Consider the following 17,754-nt stretch of genomic DNA (forward strand, 5'->3'; position numbering starts at 1 on the left):
TTTCCTTTGGCTTTCCCATGAATGAAGATTATAGTAGGGACCGTGGTGACATGGTTTCAGTTCAATTTTGTTGGCATGGGGTTGGGATAAGAATTAAAGGCACAGGAAGCAACATTCATAGAGACAAAGCCAACGGTTTAAATACTGAGCACTTGTGTGACATGTGTGCTCAGAATTTAATGTATCCTCGGTGATCAAGAAATGGAGGAAAAGCCTATAAAATTGGATAGTTATTAACATGATTACATTTCTATTCCAAAATGAAGCCCATGGCAAAAAGAGAGCCTGGGAATGGAATGTGGGGAGCCATGTTGCACTGAAGGAGTCCATGTGGATGAAGGGCTTTGGACTTAATAGAGAAAGGATAGGGAAGCAGCTGCTGGCTTTAAGAAACGGCATCTTTACATAACAGAGTGCATATATGTTTCTTTTTTTCATATATATATTTTTATTAAAGAATTTATTAACATTGATTTTTTACATCATATTTCAAATGACATGTTTAACAAACAAGTGTTCAAGAAGGGAAACTATATACAATCACTGGCACTTAGTTTTTAAAACATAATCAAAATTAGACTGAAGGTTTTTCATATATTTTTGTTGTAATTATTAGAAGGGTTATATTATATTCACCAAATAGAAGGTGCATTACTTCACAAACATTGATACCCTTTCTCATGTCTTGGTTCCCATTTCCCTTACCCCGCCCCACCCCTCATCTTGTTTTCCCCCCTTCCCTATCCTATTTCAAACAACCAAATAAGCATATATACAATATATCAGATAACAAGGTAAAATACTGCAACAATATGAGATAACCAAGGGACAGCAAAAGAGATGAGAGATAACATAGTACATTAAGGACAGTCACTCATTATATGGCTTTTGTTTCTATATCCTAGAGGTCCTTTCATTTAGTGTCATACTATAAGGCCTTATGTATTTAGGTTTTGCTCTATTGGAAATCTCTGCTAGGAGAGCCCAAGGTTTCTACTGGTTATGACAAATGAGGGAAACCATTGAGCCTATGTTCCTTTGAGTCTGACTTACTTCACTTAAGAGGATTTTTTCTCTTTCCATTTCCTTACAAATGGGTCAATGCCATTCTTTCTGACAGCCACAGAATTCCATTGTGTACAAATACCACATCTCGTTGATCCACTCATCAACTGAGGGACATCTGGGTTGGTTCCATATCTTTGCTGCAATGAACATCGATGTGCTAGTGAATTTAGTATGTCCTTGTTTCTGGATGGTTGGGTAAATGCCAAGTAGTGGAATTGCTGGGTCATAGGGGAGCTCTATATTTAGTCTTTTGAGGAACTGCCATACTGCTTTCCATAGTGGTTGAATGAGTTTGCACTCCCACTAGCAATGTAGTAGTGATCTCTCCTGGCCACATCTCTGCCAGCATCTGTTGTTTTTAGATTTCTTGATCATGGTCATCCTAACTGGAGTGAGGTAGAATCTTAGAGTTGTTTTGATTTGTATTTCTTTTATGGCCAGAGATTTCTTCATGTGTTTATAGGCCATTCTTACTTCTTCTTCAGAGAAGACTCTCTTTAAGTCTTTGGCCCATCTTTAGATGGATGGTTGTTTCTTTGGATGACCATATGTTTCTAAACTACAATCTATTCCAGTGCTACTATTCCTTTATACAAATGAGTTGCACCACCAGTAATAGAATGCAGAAATTATAGAAATTAAAAATGCAATCCCCCACTCAAATTTTCCTTCTCTTTTATGTATTAGTGTAATATATTAGTGTAAATGTGCTGGTCGAGAGTCTTGAACTCAGAGCCTAGGAGGCATTACTTGGACAGAAGAGTCTCAAGGACTTTCCTACTTGAGCTGGTTTTAAATCCTGATCCTCAGATCTCAACCTCTTATGAAGGTAGGATCACAGACATAAGCCATTGGTGCCCTGCTGCATATAATTAGTCTTTTTATTTATCTCAGTATATAATTAGTCTTAAAGAAATGTTTTCTGGGGCTGGGAGTTTGGCCTAGTGGTTAAAGAGTTTGCCTAGCATGCACGAAGCCCCAGGTTCGATTCCTCGGTACCACATGCATAGAAAAAAGCCGGAAGTGGTGCTAAGGCTCAAGTAGAGCTCTAGCCTTGAGAAAGTCCAAGGACAGTGCTCAGGCCCTGAGCCCAAGCCCAAGACTGGCAACAACAACAACAAAAAATAAATAAATAAATAAATAAAAGAAATGTTTTCTATGTCCTGCTATGTGCAAGCAATGGGTGAGTATGATCCAAACCCCATGAACAGTCTGACATTACTTCCTACAATTCTTTCACTCAATTTCATCAACCTCATCTTGCTATTTCTCAAGTATTCAAGGCATCTTACCACCTCAGGGCCTTTACACAAGATAAAATACTCTCCCTTCAGATTTCTACTTGAGTTTTTGACTCTCTCACTTCTATCAGGCCTTTCCTTTCCATCAAACCAAGATTGAGTTTGCCTTTCTTTTTCTGCCTCTCTGTGATGTCTTTCCTTTTTCCTGAATACTTACTGCTACCTGACATCGCATGTATTTTATGCAGTTACCTTTATTTTTCTATAGCTCTATTGGGATTAACCTCCAGGAATGAGGGTTGTCTTCATTAGTATATTCCAACTGCCTAGAGGAATGCCCAATATATTCATGCTGATAATACTTGCTGAAAGAATAAACAAAAGAGATTTGAAGGGAGATAGGAATGAAGTATTCCAAGCATTAAACAAATTGCTTTCTGCAGACTATCATCTACTCAGGAGAGAAGAGCACTATGAGACCTTCGGTGTGGTACATGACAAGACAGGCTCTCGTGTGCTTCCTGTTGCCTATATTGGTAATTCTACATGGCCTGTGAAAAGTGCATTGTTTTGTTTTCTTTGTTCTGGTACTAGGGCTTGAACTCATGGCCTCACATTCTCACATTCTCACTTTGCGCTCAGAGCTGAAGAGCTGAAGCGGTTTTTTTTTTCGTTTGTTTTTGTTTTTTGGTGGGTCATGTACTTGAGCTTTTTGATGGCTAATTGGAGATAAACACTTCTCACATTTATCTGCCATGACTGGCTTCAAAGTAGGATCCTCAAATCTCAGTCTCCTGAGTAGCTGGGATTACAACCATGAGCCACCTGTGCCTGGTTCCTGTGAATGATATTATAAATATTCAAATGGCCCCCTGGCAGAAAATATCCTAGACCCCTTGCTTCTCCATCTCCAAAATAGTAAATATTACCCTTGTGCTACAGGTAGGGAAAGTGAGACCTTGCACAAATACCTTGTCCAGGATCATGCAGTTGGTAACTAGTCAAGCTAATTTTCAAATTTAGCCTTTCTGATTTCCTTTGTGATATCACACTGCTTTGCAAACAGCACTGTCACAATGACTTGCAAAGGAACTCTGGGGTAAGGATGTCACTTAGTAGCAGACTTTGGCACCCTCTTCATTGTACTGATTAAAGTCCATGCAGGAGGGTAGAGACTTATGGAGGTAGTATCTGATAAATCCAAAACTGCTGAAAATCCTTATGAGGATGTGGTCTTGCCCAACACTTTTCAACCAACTGAAAGAGGCAGGCTCTATGAGATATCAGAGTACCTGGCAATCAACAGACGCTTGCAATGGAATTGGAAGGCTTCTCATGGTAATCATGTCCTTAAACTCCAATGCATGTATGAAAATGCATCCCTATAGTGTTGGAATCTGTGCAGAAAGAGGTGGGCTACATTAGCACATGAGGAGTAAATGAAGAGCCTGATCATGAGTGAGGATGGAGAAGTGTCTGCTCACCATGCCTTTTTAAAAAAAATTTATTGTAAGGCCAGGAGTTTGGCCTAGTGGTAGAGTGCTTGCCTAGCATATATGAAGACCAGGGTTGGATTCCTTGATACCACATGCAGAGAAAAAGCTGGAAGTGGTGCTGTAGCTCAAGTGGTAGAGTGCTGGCCTTGAGAAAGCCCAAGGATGGTGCTCAGACCCTGAGTTCAAGCCCAGACCTGCCAAAAAAATATATTTTTTAAATTTTATTGTTCAGGTAATGTATAGAGGGGTTACAGTTACATTCGTCAGGCAGTGGGTGCATTACTTCTTGCATATTGATATCCCTTCTCATGTTTTTGTCCTGACCACCATATCTTAATGCTTGGCCAAAAGCAGCTCCCATTCAGTTATAGAAATGAGCACCTTTTTTTTATTTGCAGAAAGGTTCCTGTATAAGCTATCTACAGTCTTGGGAAGAGAAGTAGTGGATTGGAATTGCTTGTTAATGCCGGATTATCATGGCAGTATTGGGAAGAAAGGAATGATGTGTGCCCTTTGACAGATAAGCTAAAGCTTAGCTGATAAACAGCAAACCCATGCTTATTGAAAATCAGTTCGAAGCTGGGTGCTGGGGACTCATGCCTGTAATCCTACCTACTCAGAAGACTGAGATCTGGGGATCATGGTTCAAAGCCAACACGGGTAGAAAAGTTCATGATACTTTGTGTGTGTGTGTGTGTGTGGATTGTCGGGTTTGAACTCTGGGCCTGGGTGCTGTCACTGAGCTCTCCAGCTTAAGACTACTGCTCTACCACTTGAGCCACAATGCCACTTCTGGTTTTCTGGTGGTTAATTGGAGATAAGAGTCTCACTGACTTTAGTGCCCAGGCTGGCTTTGAATCGTGAGATCTCAGCCTCCTGAGTAGCTAGGATTACAGGCGTGAGCCACCACATCTCGCAAGTCCATGACTCTTATCTCCAGTTTAACCACCAAAAACCCAAGAGTGGATCTGGGGCTCAAGTGGTAGAGTGCTAGCCTTGAGCAAAGGACAAGGACAGCATCCAGGCACTGAATTCAAGTTCCAGGACCAGCACCAAAACAAAACAAAATAAAACACACTTTGAAGACTTGCAAACCTATATCCACTCTTCTAAGAATCTTCAAGGCCTAAAATGTAGGCTTTACAAACCCACTAATTCCTTTCCTTTGTAACTTTCTCTAAAGACACAGATCCTCTAACCGGAATTTCACTCCAAATCACTCTGGCTTTTTGAGCTTGGCTTATCTGTGTTTTGTTTTTTTTTTTAATTTTTTAAAATTCTTTCTTTTCTTATTTTTGGAAATAGAGGTCATACTGTGTTCCCTGTTTAGGTCGAATTTCTATACTCCAGCCATCTTCCTGCCTCAGCCTACTGAGTACTGAGATTATAGGCATACGTCATTGTACCCAGCTCAATTTTTAATTTGGATAATTTTTCAATATTTGCTTGTTTGCCAGTCTTGGGGTTTAAACTTTGGGCTTGGGTCTTGTCCTTGAGCTCCTTTGTGTTCAACGCTATCACTCTATCACTTGAGCCATGTACCACTTGAGGCTTTTTGTTGATTAGTTGGAGTAGAGTCTCACTGACTTTTCTGCTCAGACTGGCTTTAAACCACAATCCTTAAATCTCAGCCTTCTGAGTAGCTGGGATTACAGGCATGGGCACCAACACCTGGCTTATATTTATTTTTTCTTTCATAAATATCTGTACTTGCTTTTGTTATTGTTGTTTGAGACTGGGATATGGACTCCATACCTGATGCTTTTGCTCTTTGGCTAATGTTCTACCATCTGGGCCACACCTCAATCCCTGTATTTGCTTTTTATTTCTTCTCATTTGCTACTTTTAAGCTGAATTTAATATTTGTCTTAAGTTCCTGAGATAAATATTTTTATAACAGTGTTTTCACGCTACCATTTTCCACCTATTTTTTAAATTACAGCACCAACTTATATACACCATATTTTCTTTACTATTCTGTCAAAATACTTTTTTAACCTTTTGGTTATTGATTTTTGTTGATTCGCTTTAAGTATGATTAGAGAACACGTAGAAATTTGTAAAAATATTTATAACTCAGGCAAATACTTTGGATAACTATTCCAAGGAACTGAAAAATTGTATGCTTTCTTCAATAATTTTTGGCTTTGTATAGTCTGAGGCTATGTTGTTAGAAATATTATAGACTCTGGAGATATTGACTTTGCATATATGTATTAATTTAAAATAATCTCTTTCAATGAAGTGAAATATGCTGTAATTTTTTTAAGAAGGGGGATTTGAGATAGGGGAGAGTGATAAAATATTGTATGCATGTGTGTGTTACAATGTAAACCCCTTGTACAACTAATATATGCTGATAAAAATAAAATAAAATCTTTTTATTTTTAGCAATGTTTCTCCCTTCTTTTTGTCTGACACCAATATATATACCTTGACTTTATGCTAATCTTCTTATGGAATCTTTTATTGTCATTTATTTCAAGCTTTGAAGATACCACTACATTGCCTCCTGAGTTCCACTGTTTCTGTTAGGAAGACAGCTATCAGGCTTATCATTGCTTCTTTAAAGCCAGGCACTAGCAGCTCAGGCCTATAATCATAGCTATTTAGGAGGCTGAGATCTGAGAATCACAGTTCAAATCCACCCCAGACAAGAAAAGTGCACAAGACTCATATATTCAGTTAACCACCAGGAAACTGGAAGTGGAGCAGTGGCTTAAAGTGGTACAGCAGTAGCCTTGAACATAGGAGCTCAATGACTGCACCCAGACACTGAGCTCAAAGCCTATAACCAACAAACAAAAAATTAACATGATTCTTTTGGGAAGTAGAGTACTGGTTCTGGGGCTTGAACTCAGGGCCTGGGCACTGTCCCTGAGTCTTTTGCTCAAGGCTAGAGCTTTACCACTTGAGCCACAACTCCAGTTTTGGCTTTTTTGGTGATTAACTGGGGGAAGGACCTTCAGACTTTCTTTTCGGGGTTGTCTTCAAACTCCATTCTTCAAATATCTGCCTTCTGATTAGCTAGGATTACAGGCATGAGTCACAGGTGCCAGGCTCTAACATGACTTTTTCTCAATCAAGAATCTCTTCATAGTTTTCATCCACTTTACTATAACATGATCAAGTAGTTTGATTTGTATTATCTTTGCAACTGTATCGTTCATTTAATCTCTGATTTAATGCTTTTCATTCTGAACTGTTTCTTCCTTCTCTTTCAGCTCTTGTTTATGCCTCATTGTCTCCATTCCTTATGGAACTCCAAATATATAGCTATTCATTGTTTTTCATCTCTCCATTACCTTACATTAGGACCTTCCGACCCTTCCTTTCTTCTTGCCTGCCTGCCTGCCTGCCTCCCTCCCTCCCTCCCTCCCTTCCTCTCTCCCACTCCTCTCTCTCATGTGTTCTTTCTTTCTTTCTTTCTTTCTTTCTTTCTTTCTTTCTTTCTTTCTTTCTATCTCTCTCTCTTTCTCTCCCTCTCTCTTCCCCCTCTTTCCTTCCTTCATTTCTTTCTTTCCCTCCCTCCTTCCCTCCCTCCCTTCCTTCCTTTCTTTCTTTCCCAGTAATAGGGCTTGAACTCAGGCCTTGCACTCCTTAAGGCTGGCATTCTATTACTTGAGTCATACTACCACTTCTGGCATTTTGCTGGTTATTGAAGATAAGAATCTCAAATTTATACATCTGGGCTAGCTTTGAATCATGATCCTCAGATCTCAGCCTCCTGAATACCTACAATTATAGGCATGAGCTACTGGTACCTGGCTTGTGTTGGGTATTTTCCACCCTTTTTCTCTTCACACTTGCTTATAGGTACTGCCTTCTGATCCACTTGCCACTTTATTCATTGTTTTGTTCAACCCTTCTCATCTGCTAAATCTAAGCATTGAGTTAGCCCTTTCATTTCAGTGATAGTACTTTCTTATTTCTATTTTTGACTGCATCTAAGATTCTCCAACTTATATAATAATCAGCTTTATCCTTTCTGCTGAACTGATTTGTTGTTTAACTTAGTAAATTGGTTTTTTTGTGTGTGTGGTACTGGGGTTTGAACTCAAGGGCATCATAATTGCAAGGTAGATGCTTCCAAGTGAGAAAAAGCCCCCTACCGTAGTCTGTACATTTTTAAATGAAATAAAGGTATTTAAAGCATTATAAAAAGATCAAATCTATGCACTCCCTTTCTTATTCTTAGGTCACTGCAATGAAGCAAATGGCTTCCTATAAAAATAATTTTTATAATAGCTTCAGACATAGTCAGAAGAGGAAATCAGTAAAATTATAACAGCCTCCACAAACAACTGTAACTTCTCCTTTTTTGCCAGTCTTGGTCTTAAACTTGGTGCTTGGGCACTGTCCTTGAGCTTTTTGTTTTCAAGGCTTATACTGTAGCCACAGCACCACTTCTCACTTTTTCTGTATATGTAGTACCAAGGAATTGAACCCAGGACTTTGTGCATGTTAGGCAAGCACTCTACCACTAGGCCACACTCCCAGCCCAAGCTGTACCTTCTTGATATGCTATAACTGCAATTAAAATATTTGTGAGATTCCTTGGCATCAGGAAAAACCACAAGTGGTACTATGGCTCAAGTGGTACAGGGTGAGCCTTGAGAAAAAGCTCAAGGACAGTGCCCAGGCACTGAGTTCAAGCCCCAGGACTGGCTAGAGAAAGAGGGGGTGAGGGGGGGCAGAGTGAAGCATGTATGACTAGAACTGCTAACTTATTAAGATCATCTAAAGTAGCCACAACATAAAACATTGGCTATCTATTCCTCAGTACTAAGTAGTACTCCGTACAGCTTCTTTGTGAGCACTCATTATTACAACTACAGATTCTCAATATTCTTTAACAATACTTAAAATTCAGTATTAGCTTCTTAAATGCTCCATTATAGTACTGGAGATAGGGCATATAGGAAGATTATTTTTGACTGTACTATATATGTTTAGGTTGCTTTTAATGAGTAATTAACACATTTGAATCTGGATATAATCTGTAATCTTAAACTACTTAGAAGGCAGAGATTGGGGGATCGTGGTATAAGGCCTGCCCTGGCATAAATGAGCTCTTGAGGGTCCATCTCAACCAGTGGCTGAACTTGGTGATGCTGACTGTTCTTCCAGCTATGGGGAAAGCACAATAGCTGGGCACATGACACATGTCTATCATTCCCAGTTTTAAAAAAAATAAGCACAAGCACAAAAGTTACAGCCCAGGCCAACCATGGGAATAAGGCAATATGAAAATAACTAATGCAAAAGTGGGCTAGAGGTGTGTTCAAGTGAAATGCCTGCCTAGAAAGAGCAAGACCCTTATTCAATCCGTAGTACCATCAAAGTAATTAAATGAGTTTGGCAACAATTTGGATATAAGTGGGAGCAATACTCTATAATATTAGTAACAAGAGACGGGGAAAAGAATTTCTCCTTTCTTGAATACATTGAAATCTTTATTGGTTTTATTTTGTTAAGATCTGACCTCTTCTTTCGCTTTATTCTCCATGTAGTTCAAGATTTGAACTCAGAGCTCCACAGTTGCTTGGCTTGATTGCTCAGCTGTTGCTTTACCATTTGAGCCATGTTTCCAACCCAGCATTTTGCTGCTTAATTGGAGATAGCCTCAGAGGCTTTTCTGTGCAGGCTGGCTTAAAATCGCAGTCTTCAAGATCTCAGCCTCCTGAGTAGCTAAAAGTGAGCCACGGCTCCTTGAATGTCTAATATTCTTCTTTTAGCCTCTTCAGAAGTCATGCCTTGGGGGGCCAGGAGCATAGCCTAGTGGTAGGGTGCTCACCTAGCATGCATGAAGCTCGATTCCTCTGTACCACATACACAAAAAAAGTGGAGCTGTGGCTCAAGTGGCAGAGCACTAGCCTTGAGCAAAAAATGTGCCCAAGGACAGTGCCCGGGCCCCAAGTTCAAGCCCCAGGACTGACAAAAAGAAAAAAGAAAAAGAAAAAGAAGTCATGTCTGTGCTTCAGGGAGGCATATGTCTTTGCTTCATTACTCTGTGTTCACCCTAAAATCCGAAGCCAAGTATTGTTACCTTAAAGTCCATGTTAGATAACCCCAATTCTGGATTCCTTGGGATCTCTTTCTTTATTCTTTTTCTTAGTATGAAACATACTTTGAGTGTCAAATATTTTCTATGAAAAAAATATGGTTGAGGGTCTGGATGTTGTTCCCTTCACAGATGATTTATTTTTGTCTCTTGCAGAAAATAAGAGTAGAAGCAGATGGTCATAATACAATAGGAGGATGACTGGTGCAAAGCTGGATTTCAAGTGGTTTCCAGTTTATCTTTCCATAATCCCAACCAAAATTCCAGGGTCTTTTCCAGCCTCCTCTTTTTCATGGGCAATCTAATTTTCCCTCCAATTCTCAGACTGTCTGTCTGAATCTGTGCTCAAATCTTCCACTTCTCAATCAGTTTTTTGGTTAACAAATGTCCAAAGAGAGCAGAAAAAGCAACTGTTAGGCTTCTATTCTTTCTGGGATTTTGGTCCAGTGTTTGCTTTCTTCCTTGATATCTCCAAACATAATCATATTTTATTTATTTAATCCGGCTCTTCTACCTATTCTCAGAGGAGTAGTCTGAAGCAAACCAGCCTACTAATATAGGAATAGTTGCCATATGTTCAATGTACTTTGTGAGACACATCCCCTATATTGGTAATGTATGTCATTCTCAAGAAAAAAAATACTCAGAACCTACAAATACTAACATTACCTAAGAATATACATAGAAATAAAAATGATCAAAATAGTATCAATACCTCTTAACATTTTTCTACCAATATTACTATTATAACCAAAATGTGCTGAGTAAATTACCTTTCAAAACTCCATTTTGATTCCCTTTAAGCTTGACTTCTCATGAGGCCTTTTTTTATTATTGCCCTTTCTATATTATCATATGTAAAAAAATATACAACACTACACACTACCAGCTATCCTTACACACTACATCAAGACAAAGACATTTGAATGTTTTATGGGACCCTGGGAATTCACTGTGTAATTAAACAGGGCACACTGTGAGGTGTTTAGTCTTCCTAGACTATTGACCCAAAGCATCATCATAACTTTAAGAAGAAAGAAAACAAGGCTTTCCTATTAAAAGAAAGGGATGTAAATGTTTACATCACGAAGAGGTGATGTTTGAGATATATAGTCTTGCTTTACCTTTATTTGAATATCACACAATGTGCACATGTGGTGAAACATTAAATAGTACCCCACAAATAAATGTACAATTATGTAAAGATTTTTTTCCTCCAGCACTGGGGCTTGAACTCACTGCCTGAGCAGTGATCCTTAGCTTTTTCACTTGAAGTTGTTGCTCTGCCACTTGAGCCACAGCTCCACTTTTGTTTGTTTGGAGGCTAAATGGACTTCCTTGTCTGAGCTAGCATCCAATCCAACTGCAATCCTCAGGTTTCAGCCTCTTCAGCTCTGATGACTGCTACCAGCACCCACATAAACATAAAAATATTTTTGAAGGCAAAAATAAGCATCCACAAGTTACCAAAATATCCTCTATAAAAGGATGCAGTTATCACTTTTTGGACAACTTCTGTTAAATCTATAAAATCATCCCAGTCAGTGTTGACCCAGAATAGTACCATTCCCAGAGAGATCTTAAGGTAAGGATAGCCCAGGCCAGTTACAGTATGTCTCTCTCTCTTTTTAACCTCTTATACCTGGACAATTCCTAAGGCCATCCTAAAACCTAATGCAAACACTACATGGTTTGTCTAGTCAGTCCTCTCCGACAGTATATAAGCAGGAATAATTGTATCCAATTTAGAGACAAGGAAACAGACATAATTAAAGGATTTCCAAAACGTTTAAAAATATTAATCAAGATGCATTATACTAGAAAAGCTGACACAATGAGCCTGGCACCAGCGGATCACACTTGTAATGCTTGTTACTCAAGGGTCTGAGGTCTGTCGATCACAATTCAAAGCCAGCGTGGCCAGAAAAGTGTGTAAGGATCTTATCTCCAACGAGTCACGAAAAAGCAGCACGTGAAGGCGTGGTTCAAGAGATACAGAGCCAGCCTTGAGCAAAAAAAGAAAAAGAAAAAAAAATGCTAAGGAATAGTGCATAGGCCCTGAGTTCAAGCCCTGCAGTCCTGGCACCAAAACAGACGATGCTGAACTGAAACCTTCTTTTGTTTTTTTTACAACTACTTAAAGATAATAATACAGATGATACAAAAAAAAAAAAAAAAAACACGTCCACTGTTCCCCCCAAAGCCACGCGTCTGTTAAAGCTTCACGCCCGTCCCTGCTCCAGTGCTCTCGGGCCCCCTATGGGAGTGTGGGGCCACCAGACTGGAAGGGCTTAGGGAAAAAGGAAAACCGGTCACCGAGAGACCTACTAAGAGTATGAGCTCCCCCCACTCCTCTGCTCCGAGTGTCGCCCAGGGTGCCCACGCTTCCATACCAACTTGGCGGCTGTGGGGATGGTCGACTTTCAGTCGGGACCCCACTTTCTCTACACCTCTCCAGCAGCGCACAGCTCCGGGCTGTCTCCACACACACAAAACACAGCTCCTCCAGCCGCAGGTCTAGCACACGCTCTCCCCTGAGGCTATCAGCTGACTTCACCGACAGTCTGGGCTCCCAGACGCCCCAGAGAAGTAGCTGGAAAGACGTGGTCCAGCGTCCGCGCAGGTGCAGAACGCACTAGGAGCGTTCTCTCCCTCCCCCCCCCCCCCCGCGGCGCACAGGCCCGCCTCCGTTTCCTTGGCAACGCCGTACACATTGAGCGGCGAAGCGGAGCGGCGCGTGCGCAGCGAGGGAGATGTGCGTAGGCAAATCCAGTTCTAAGGCAGGGTGGAGAGCAGAGAAGGACAAGCGGATGGGGAAGCTGAGAAAGATCAAGTGGGAGGAAGGTCAGTTCGCCCCCTCCATCGAGCTGGGTTTGATGTTTGTGAGACCTGCGTCGTCCTCTCTGCCTTTCCCGCCTCTGGGCGAGGCCACCAATGGGCTGCCACAGGGCAAGGGACCTTCCTTCACCTGGAGTTTCGCCTCTCCCTTGACCTGTAGGTTTGCCGGAAAACTACTCCTTTGGAACATGTCAACCAAGGAAGATATTTCCTTACTTTCATCCCCCAAACCGACTGGGGAACAAGTTTCTCCCTATTAGGGGGGCGCCCCACCGTGGGCCTGGACGATACGCAGAAAATGATGTGAGTATTCACCTGCCTTTGAATAACTTGTCTCTGGAGGGAACACTTTATGTCATATGCCAGGACCCCTCCCTCTAGTTTAACCCTCCCTTAGAGGGAGTTACAGCTCTCGTGAGGCTCAGAAGACTGAGTCCATTGGAATTCACAAATGCCATTTCTTTTTGACCTATCCAGCCATATCCTTTCGTAAAATCGCATGTGTTGTGTATGCAGTTGTGCAGATGGTCTTGACCTCGAAGGAGTCAAATCCAGTAAGAAAGGGAAATGTCTTGCAAAGAAGGTTCAGAGAGAAACATTCTAAGTTCACAGCATTTTGAAGGATGTTCTCCATGGTACTGACATTTTCTTTTCTATCCCTTTCCCCCCCCCCCCCGCACCCCCTCAAAGTGGAATGGCTTGGCATACAGCCTATCTAAGATCCCCACCAGTGTAAAAGGATATACTCTTGGAGCCAGAACATCCACAAGGTTTAAAACGATCAAGGTAATGTGCTGGGATTGCAGGCTGATCTAAGCTGTTGCCTGAAACTCTTGGGCATTCACATTGCAAATGTGTGTAAGGTCCTGGGGAGAATAGAAAGCAGTCCATTGTGGGGGGTGGGGAATGGTCCCCAGACAAAGGCTTCTGTACTGAGATGTCTACAGGTCAAATACTGGAAGGTGTGTGTGTGTGTGTGTGTGTGTGTGTGTGTGTGTGTGTGTGTGTGTGTGTGTGTGTGTGATCTAGCTAGCTAGCTTCCTAGCTATTATCTTGCCAGAAAAAAAAACAGATTCTGACATTTTTAGCCTTTCATGTGATTGGGTTCAAATGTTCAACATAGAAAATTTTTTACAATGTAGTAAAGGATTGGACCCACAGCCTCGCCATAGTAGACAATTGTTTTACCATTGAATTAAGGCCAAGGATCTTAATCTTTTTCCTGAATGTTTCCTAATAAGTAGAGATACAAGATATAATAATCTTCTAGTGAGGTTATAGGCTGTGGTTTTCTACCCATCTTTATTTATGTTATTTGTCCTGTGTTATTTGTCCTTAGCCAATCCACTCCCACTTCTTGTTTTTTCCCCTTCAAAAAGGCCTATTCATATGTCTTGAAATGACTGAGACATGGCTGATTATGAATAGAAAATAGCTCTTTTTTTAACCCATAAGGAGATAGATCACAGATAGATTCACACACAGGTACATGTGCACACATGTACACGAGACACATACACACCATTCTCTAACACTTAGATTTTTTTTTTTTGGGTTACAGGATACAACACCTTATCCAGGCAAGTACCAAAGAGTAAACACTGGTGAGCAGAAACTCAAGCAAAATTTTGCTCCATTTAACACCTTGATACCTCGATTTGTGAGCTATTCAAAGGAATCCTCTTATCCTGGGTATGTCTCCTCTTTTCTAGTGCTCTTGAGAAAAAAAGTCAATAGGAAAAGTAGTCCTTAAATTAGGGATTACATACAACCATCCCAGTTAAAGAAACAACTTACCTTTAAAGGCTTACCCACTTGCCTTTCAAATATCTGGCAATGTAGAATCTGTTATTTGTGAAATGGACATGTATTATGTGCAAGGTAGTTTTATAAGTTCCAGACATTTTGCAGTGCACCCATCATACGATGATCCTGATATTTCTTGGAGCTTACATGCTGGAGTCCAGACAGGTAAGAATCAACTATCCATATTCTTGGTTTTCTAACTTCTAATATTCAGTATAATTGGGAGAGAATTGATAGTGGAGTAAAAAAGAAGAAGATGCTAAACAGATAGAGTGCAGTGAACAAGGACACAGTGAGGAAAGATAACGAGGGGTGGTGTAGGGGTTACAAAGGCCTTAGACTCAGAGGCTTATTCTAAATGCTTTAGAAACTCAGAATCTACAGAATTACACAGCAAATGCTCAAGGTCTTTCACTAAAGACCAGAAAAGCCCAAGGATCAAAGAGTAATTTTCCAAGATTACAATTATGAATTTGATCTTGGCATCCCCCCACGCTGCCCAAATTATCATTTCTACACAATAAAGTCTATATGGAGACATAAAGTGTTCTGAAAAAGGCAATAGTTGAGAAAATGTAATATATTCTGCCTTGATCCCTAGCTTACAGAAAGATTGTCAGTGCATTGTAATCATCAACTTCAAATCATTGTAATCATCAACTTCCTTTCCAAGGAACTTCTGGTCTCTTAGCTAAGGACATTGAATGGCAGAAATACTTTTAAAACTAGATTCAATCTTTACCCTAACAATATGTTGGGAATGACTATGTCTAACATGAAGCTCTAGTTAGAAATAACTGAACAAGCCTCTTTTCGTGACACCAAGAGGCTAATGAGTCTGTTATCTTTCCCCAAAGGAGTTCATGGATGGATGTGCTACACTGGTGGAGTTCATGTGTGATCACTAACTCAGTATACATGTTTGGATTTTTATTTCTAGTCCTGGTACCTACAACCCAGAGAAAAAGCCACCTTTCAAAGTTACTTGGCCGATGGTATTTGGAGCTCCAGACTGGGATCAGGTTCCATGTCTAGAAAAAAGAACTCTTAAAACTGAGGTAATATGATTTGAACTTCTGTAAGCTATTCTGTCTAGTCCTGTCATAACCAGGAATCTGTAAAGAATAAAATGTCAGGAAGTTCATGGTTCCCTGAAATTACGTGCACAAGGTTATGTATATATCAATATAAGGAATTTTTTGGAGACTTCCACAACTTCATACAATTTTGAAAGGTGTATATATATATATATATGTGTGTGTGTGTGTGTGTGTGTGTGTGTGTGTGTGTGTAAAAACCCTCATACTTATGTACTTGATCTTCAAGTAATCCCTAGAGAAAATATAGGAGTGGATACTAGGAATGGTGTGATTTGAACTGACTGCAGCTGGAATCCAGATCTTATGATTCCTAATGAATTGCTTCTTCCAATATATCATTGTATGTTACATCATTAGAGAGCTTTAGATAAGAGCATGAATCTAGGAAAAATATTACCTGGGTTCCAACATTAACTCTAGTATTGACTTGCTGTATAATGTTAAGAAAGTCCTTTAATCTTTCTTTCTTTTTTTCTTTCTTTCTTTCTTTCTTTCTTTCTTTCTTTCTTTCTTTCTTTTTCTTTCTTTCTTTCTTTCTTTCCTTCCTTCCTTCCTTCCTTCCTTCCTTCATTCCTTCTTTCTTTCTTTCTTCACCTCCTCCTTCTCTTCCTCCTCCTCCTTTTCCTCCTCCTCCTCCTTTTCCTCTTCTTCCTTCCTCTTCTTGCCAGTCCTGGGGCTTGAACTCAGCACCTAAGCACTGTTCTTGAGCTTTTTCCAGGCTAGTGCTCTACCACTTGAGCCACAGTACTACTTCTGGCTTTTTCTGTGTATGTGGTACCAAATCAAACCCAGGGCTTCGTGAGTGGTAAGCAAGCACTCTACCACTAGATCACACTCCTGGCCCAAATCCTTTAATTTTTATAAGTCCTACTTTATAAAATGAAAATAGTAATATAATTGGTCTAATGATACAATTCATATTAAAATTTAATTTTGTGTGTGTCCATTCCTAGGACTTGAGTTCAGAGCCTGGGCATTGTCCCTGAGCTTTTTTGTTCAGGGATAGCACTCTACTACTTCTGGTTGTTTGGTGGTTAATTGGAGATAAGAACCTCACAGACTATCCTGACCAGGCTGGCTTTTAACAGGGATCCTCAGATCTCAGCCTCCTGAATAGCTAGGATTATAGGCGTGAGCCATTGACACCCCATTAAGTTTATATGAAAGTAATATAGAAAAGTATTTCACACAGTACCTAAGCACATAACATATCTTTGATTTGTGTTAGCTAGTATAATTTTAGTGGTATGCTTTTTGTTTCCTAGTGGAATTTAGAATTCACTCCAGAAATGTGTTAAATGCCTAATGTGTTATACCATTGTGCTATACCCTGTGATAGTGTTCAAGAATTAAACATATAATCCTTCTCTTCAAGAAGCCTATCAAATACTAGAATGTTTAACAAGTAGTAAGTAGCTTTCTGCATGATGTATACCCTAGTAAGATGAAGAGTAGATTTGCACAAATATTGAACCAATAGGGTTAGATTACTATGGATCTGGGGTTCTGCTGAGTCACATTGCTATAATGCACAGTCAGGAAGCCTACAGGCTTAACATTAGAATCTTGATCTAGACAATTTTATTTTATTGCAGCTGTCGACAGACAAAGACTTCAGAAAGCATCGGAACCGTGTGGCTTACTTCAGCCTCTATTACAATTGAGAAGAAATCTCTACCTTCATGTGCGGTTCTTGACCAGGGAATCTCCAGGACTGAGATGTTCTACTTCTGCATTACTGTGGCCCTCTTGTCTGCCAGCCTGGGGCCAAGGGAGAGGAGCAAGGATCTCATAACTACTGTGTGCAAGCATAAAAGACTGGTCCAGTGTTCTGAATCCGTTTTCTGGTTTGTGGTCTGAAGTTGGATGACTTCAGTTCATGTGAATTATTTTCATTTATCTGCCCTCTACCTCTAATTCCAGGTGCTGGTTCGATATGGTCTAGCTCTGGTACTAGGTGGCTTTTGGCCTATCTAGGCCAAGGACTTGTATGTGCTTGTTAGATACAGAGGATAATTTAAAAGCAGGTTAAAATGCTTATGTGTTAGGAGTTCTTCCAAGCTTTGGAGTTCCCTGATCTGGAATGTGAGGTCCTAATATGATTATTTTCCACAAATTGCCTTAAAACTTGAAGAAAGCTT

The 17,754-nt window shown here is 40.2% G+C and overlaps 1 protein-coding gene across 2 annotated transcripts; it reads left to right on the plus strand.

Moving 5' to 3' along the window:
* Window positions 1-3,421: 3,421 nt before the first annotated feature.
* Window positions 3,422-17,449, plus strand: Cimap3 (ciliary microtubule associated protein 3). 2 transcript variants are annotated; one of them, XM_090334411.1, is made up of 6 exons: window positions 3,422-3,647; window positions 12,868-13,010; window positions 13,398-13,493; window positions 14,269-14,399; window positions 15,454-15,571; window positions 17,209-17,449. In XM_090334411.1, the coding sequence occupies exons 1-6, from the start codon at window positions 3,488-3,490 to the stop codon at window positions 17,275-17,277; spliced, it is 717 nt and encodes a 238-aa protein (XP_090190537.1). In that variant the 5' UTR covers window positions 3,422-3,487; the 3' UTR covers window positions 17,278-17,449. The 2 variants fall into 2 exon arrangements, with proteins under 2 accessions (XP_090190537.1, XP_090190538.1); XM_090334412.1 differs by lacking the exon at window positions 3,422-3,647 and adding an exon at window positions 12,582-12,713.
* Window positions 17,450-17,754: the final 305 nt, after the last annotated feature.

This window comes from Megascapheus bottae, chromosome 6, assembly GCF_031878675.1.
Source record: "Megascapheus bottae isolate mThoBot1 chromosome 6, mThoBot2.hap1, whole genome shotgun sequence".
In the NCBI taxonomy this organism is placed as follows: Eukaryota; Metazoa; Chordata; class Mammalia; order Rodentia; family Geomyidae; genus Megascapheus; species Megascapheus bottae.

What these genes read in the sequence shown, in the direction of transcription:
- Cimap3 (XM_090334411.1), top strand. Translation starts at nt 3,488, where the DNA reads ATGGAGGTAGTATCTGATAAATCCAAAACTGCTGAAAATCCTTATGAG. An exon ending in CAAGGTTTAAAACGATCAAG is followed by an intron (nt 13,494 to 14,268) that starts GTAATGTGCTGG and finishes TTTGGGTTACAG; the next exon opens with GATACAACACCTTATCCAGG. An exon ending in AAAGAACTCTTAAAACTGAG is followed by an intron (nt 15,572 to 17,208) that starts GTAATATGATTT and finishes ATTTTATTGCAG; the next exon opens with CTGTCGACAGACAAAGACTT.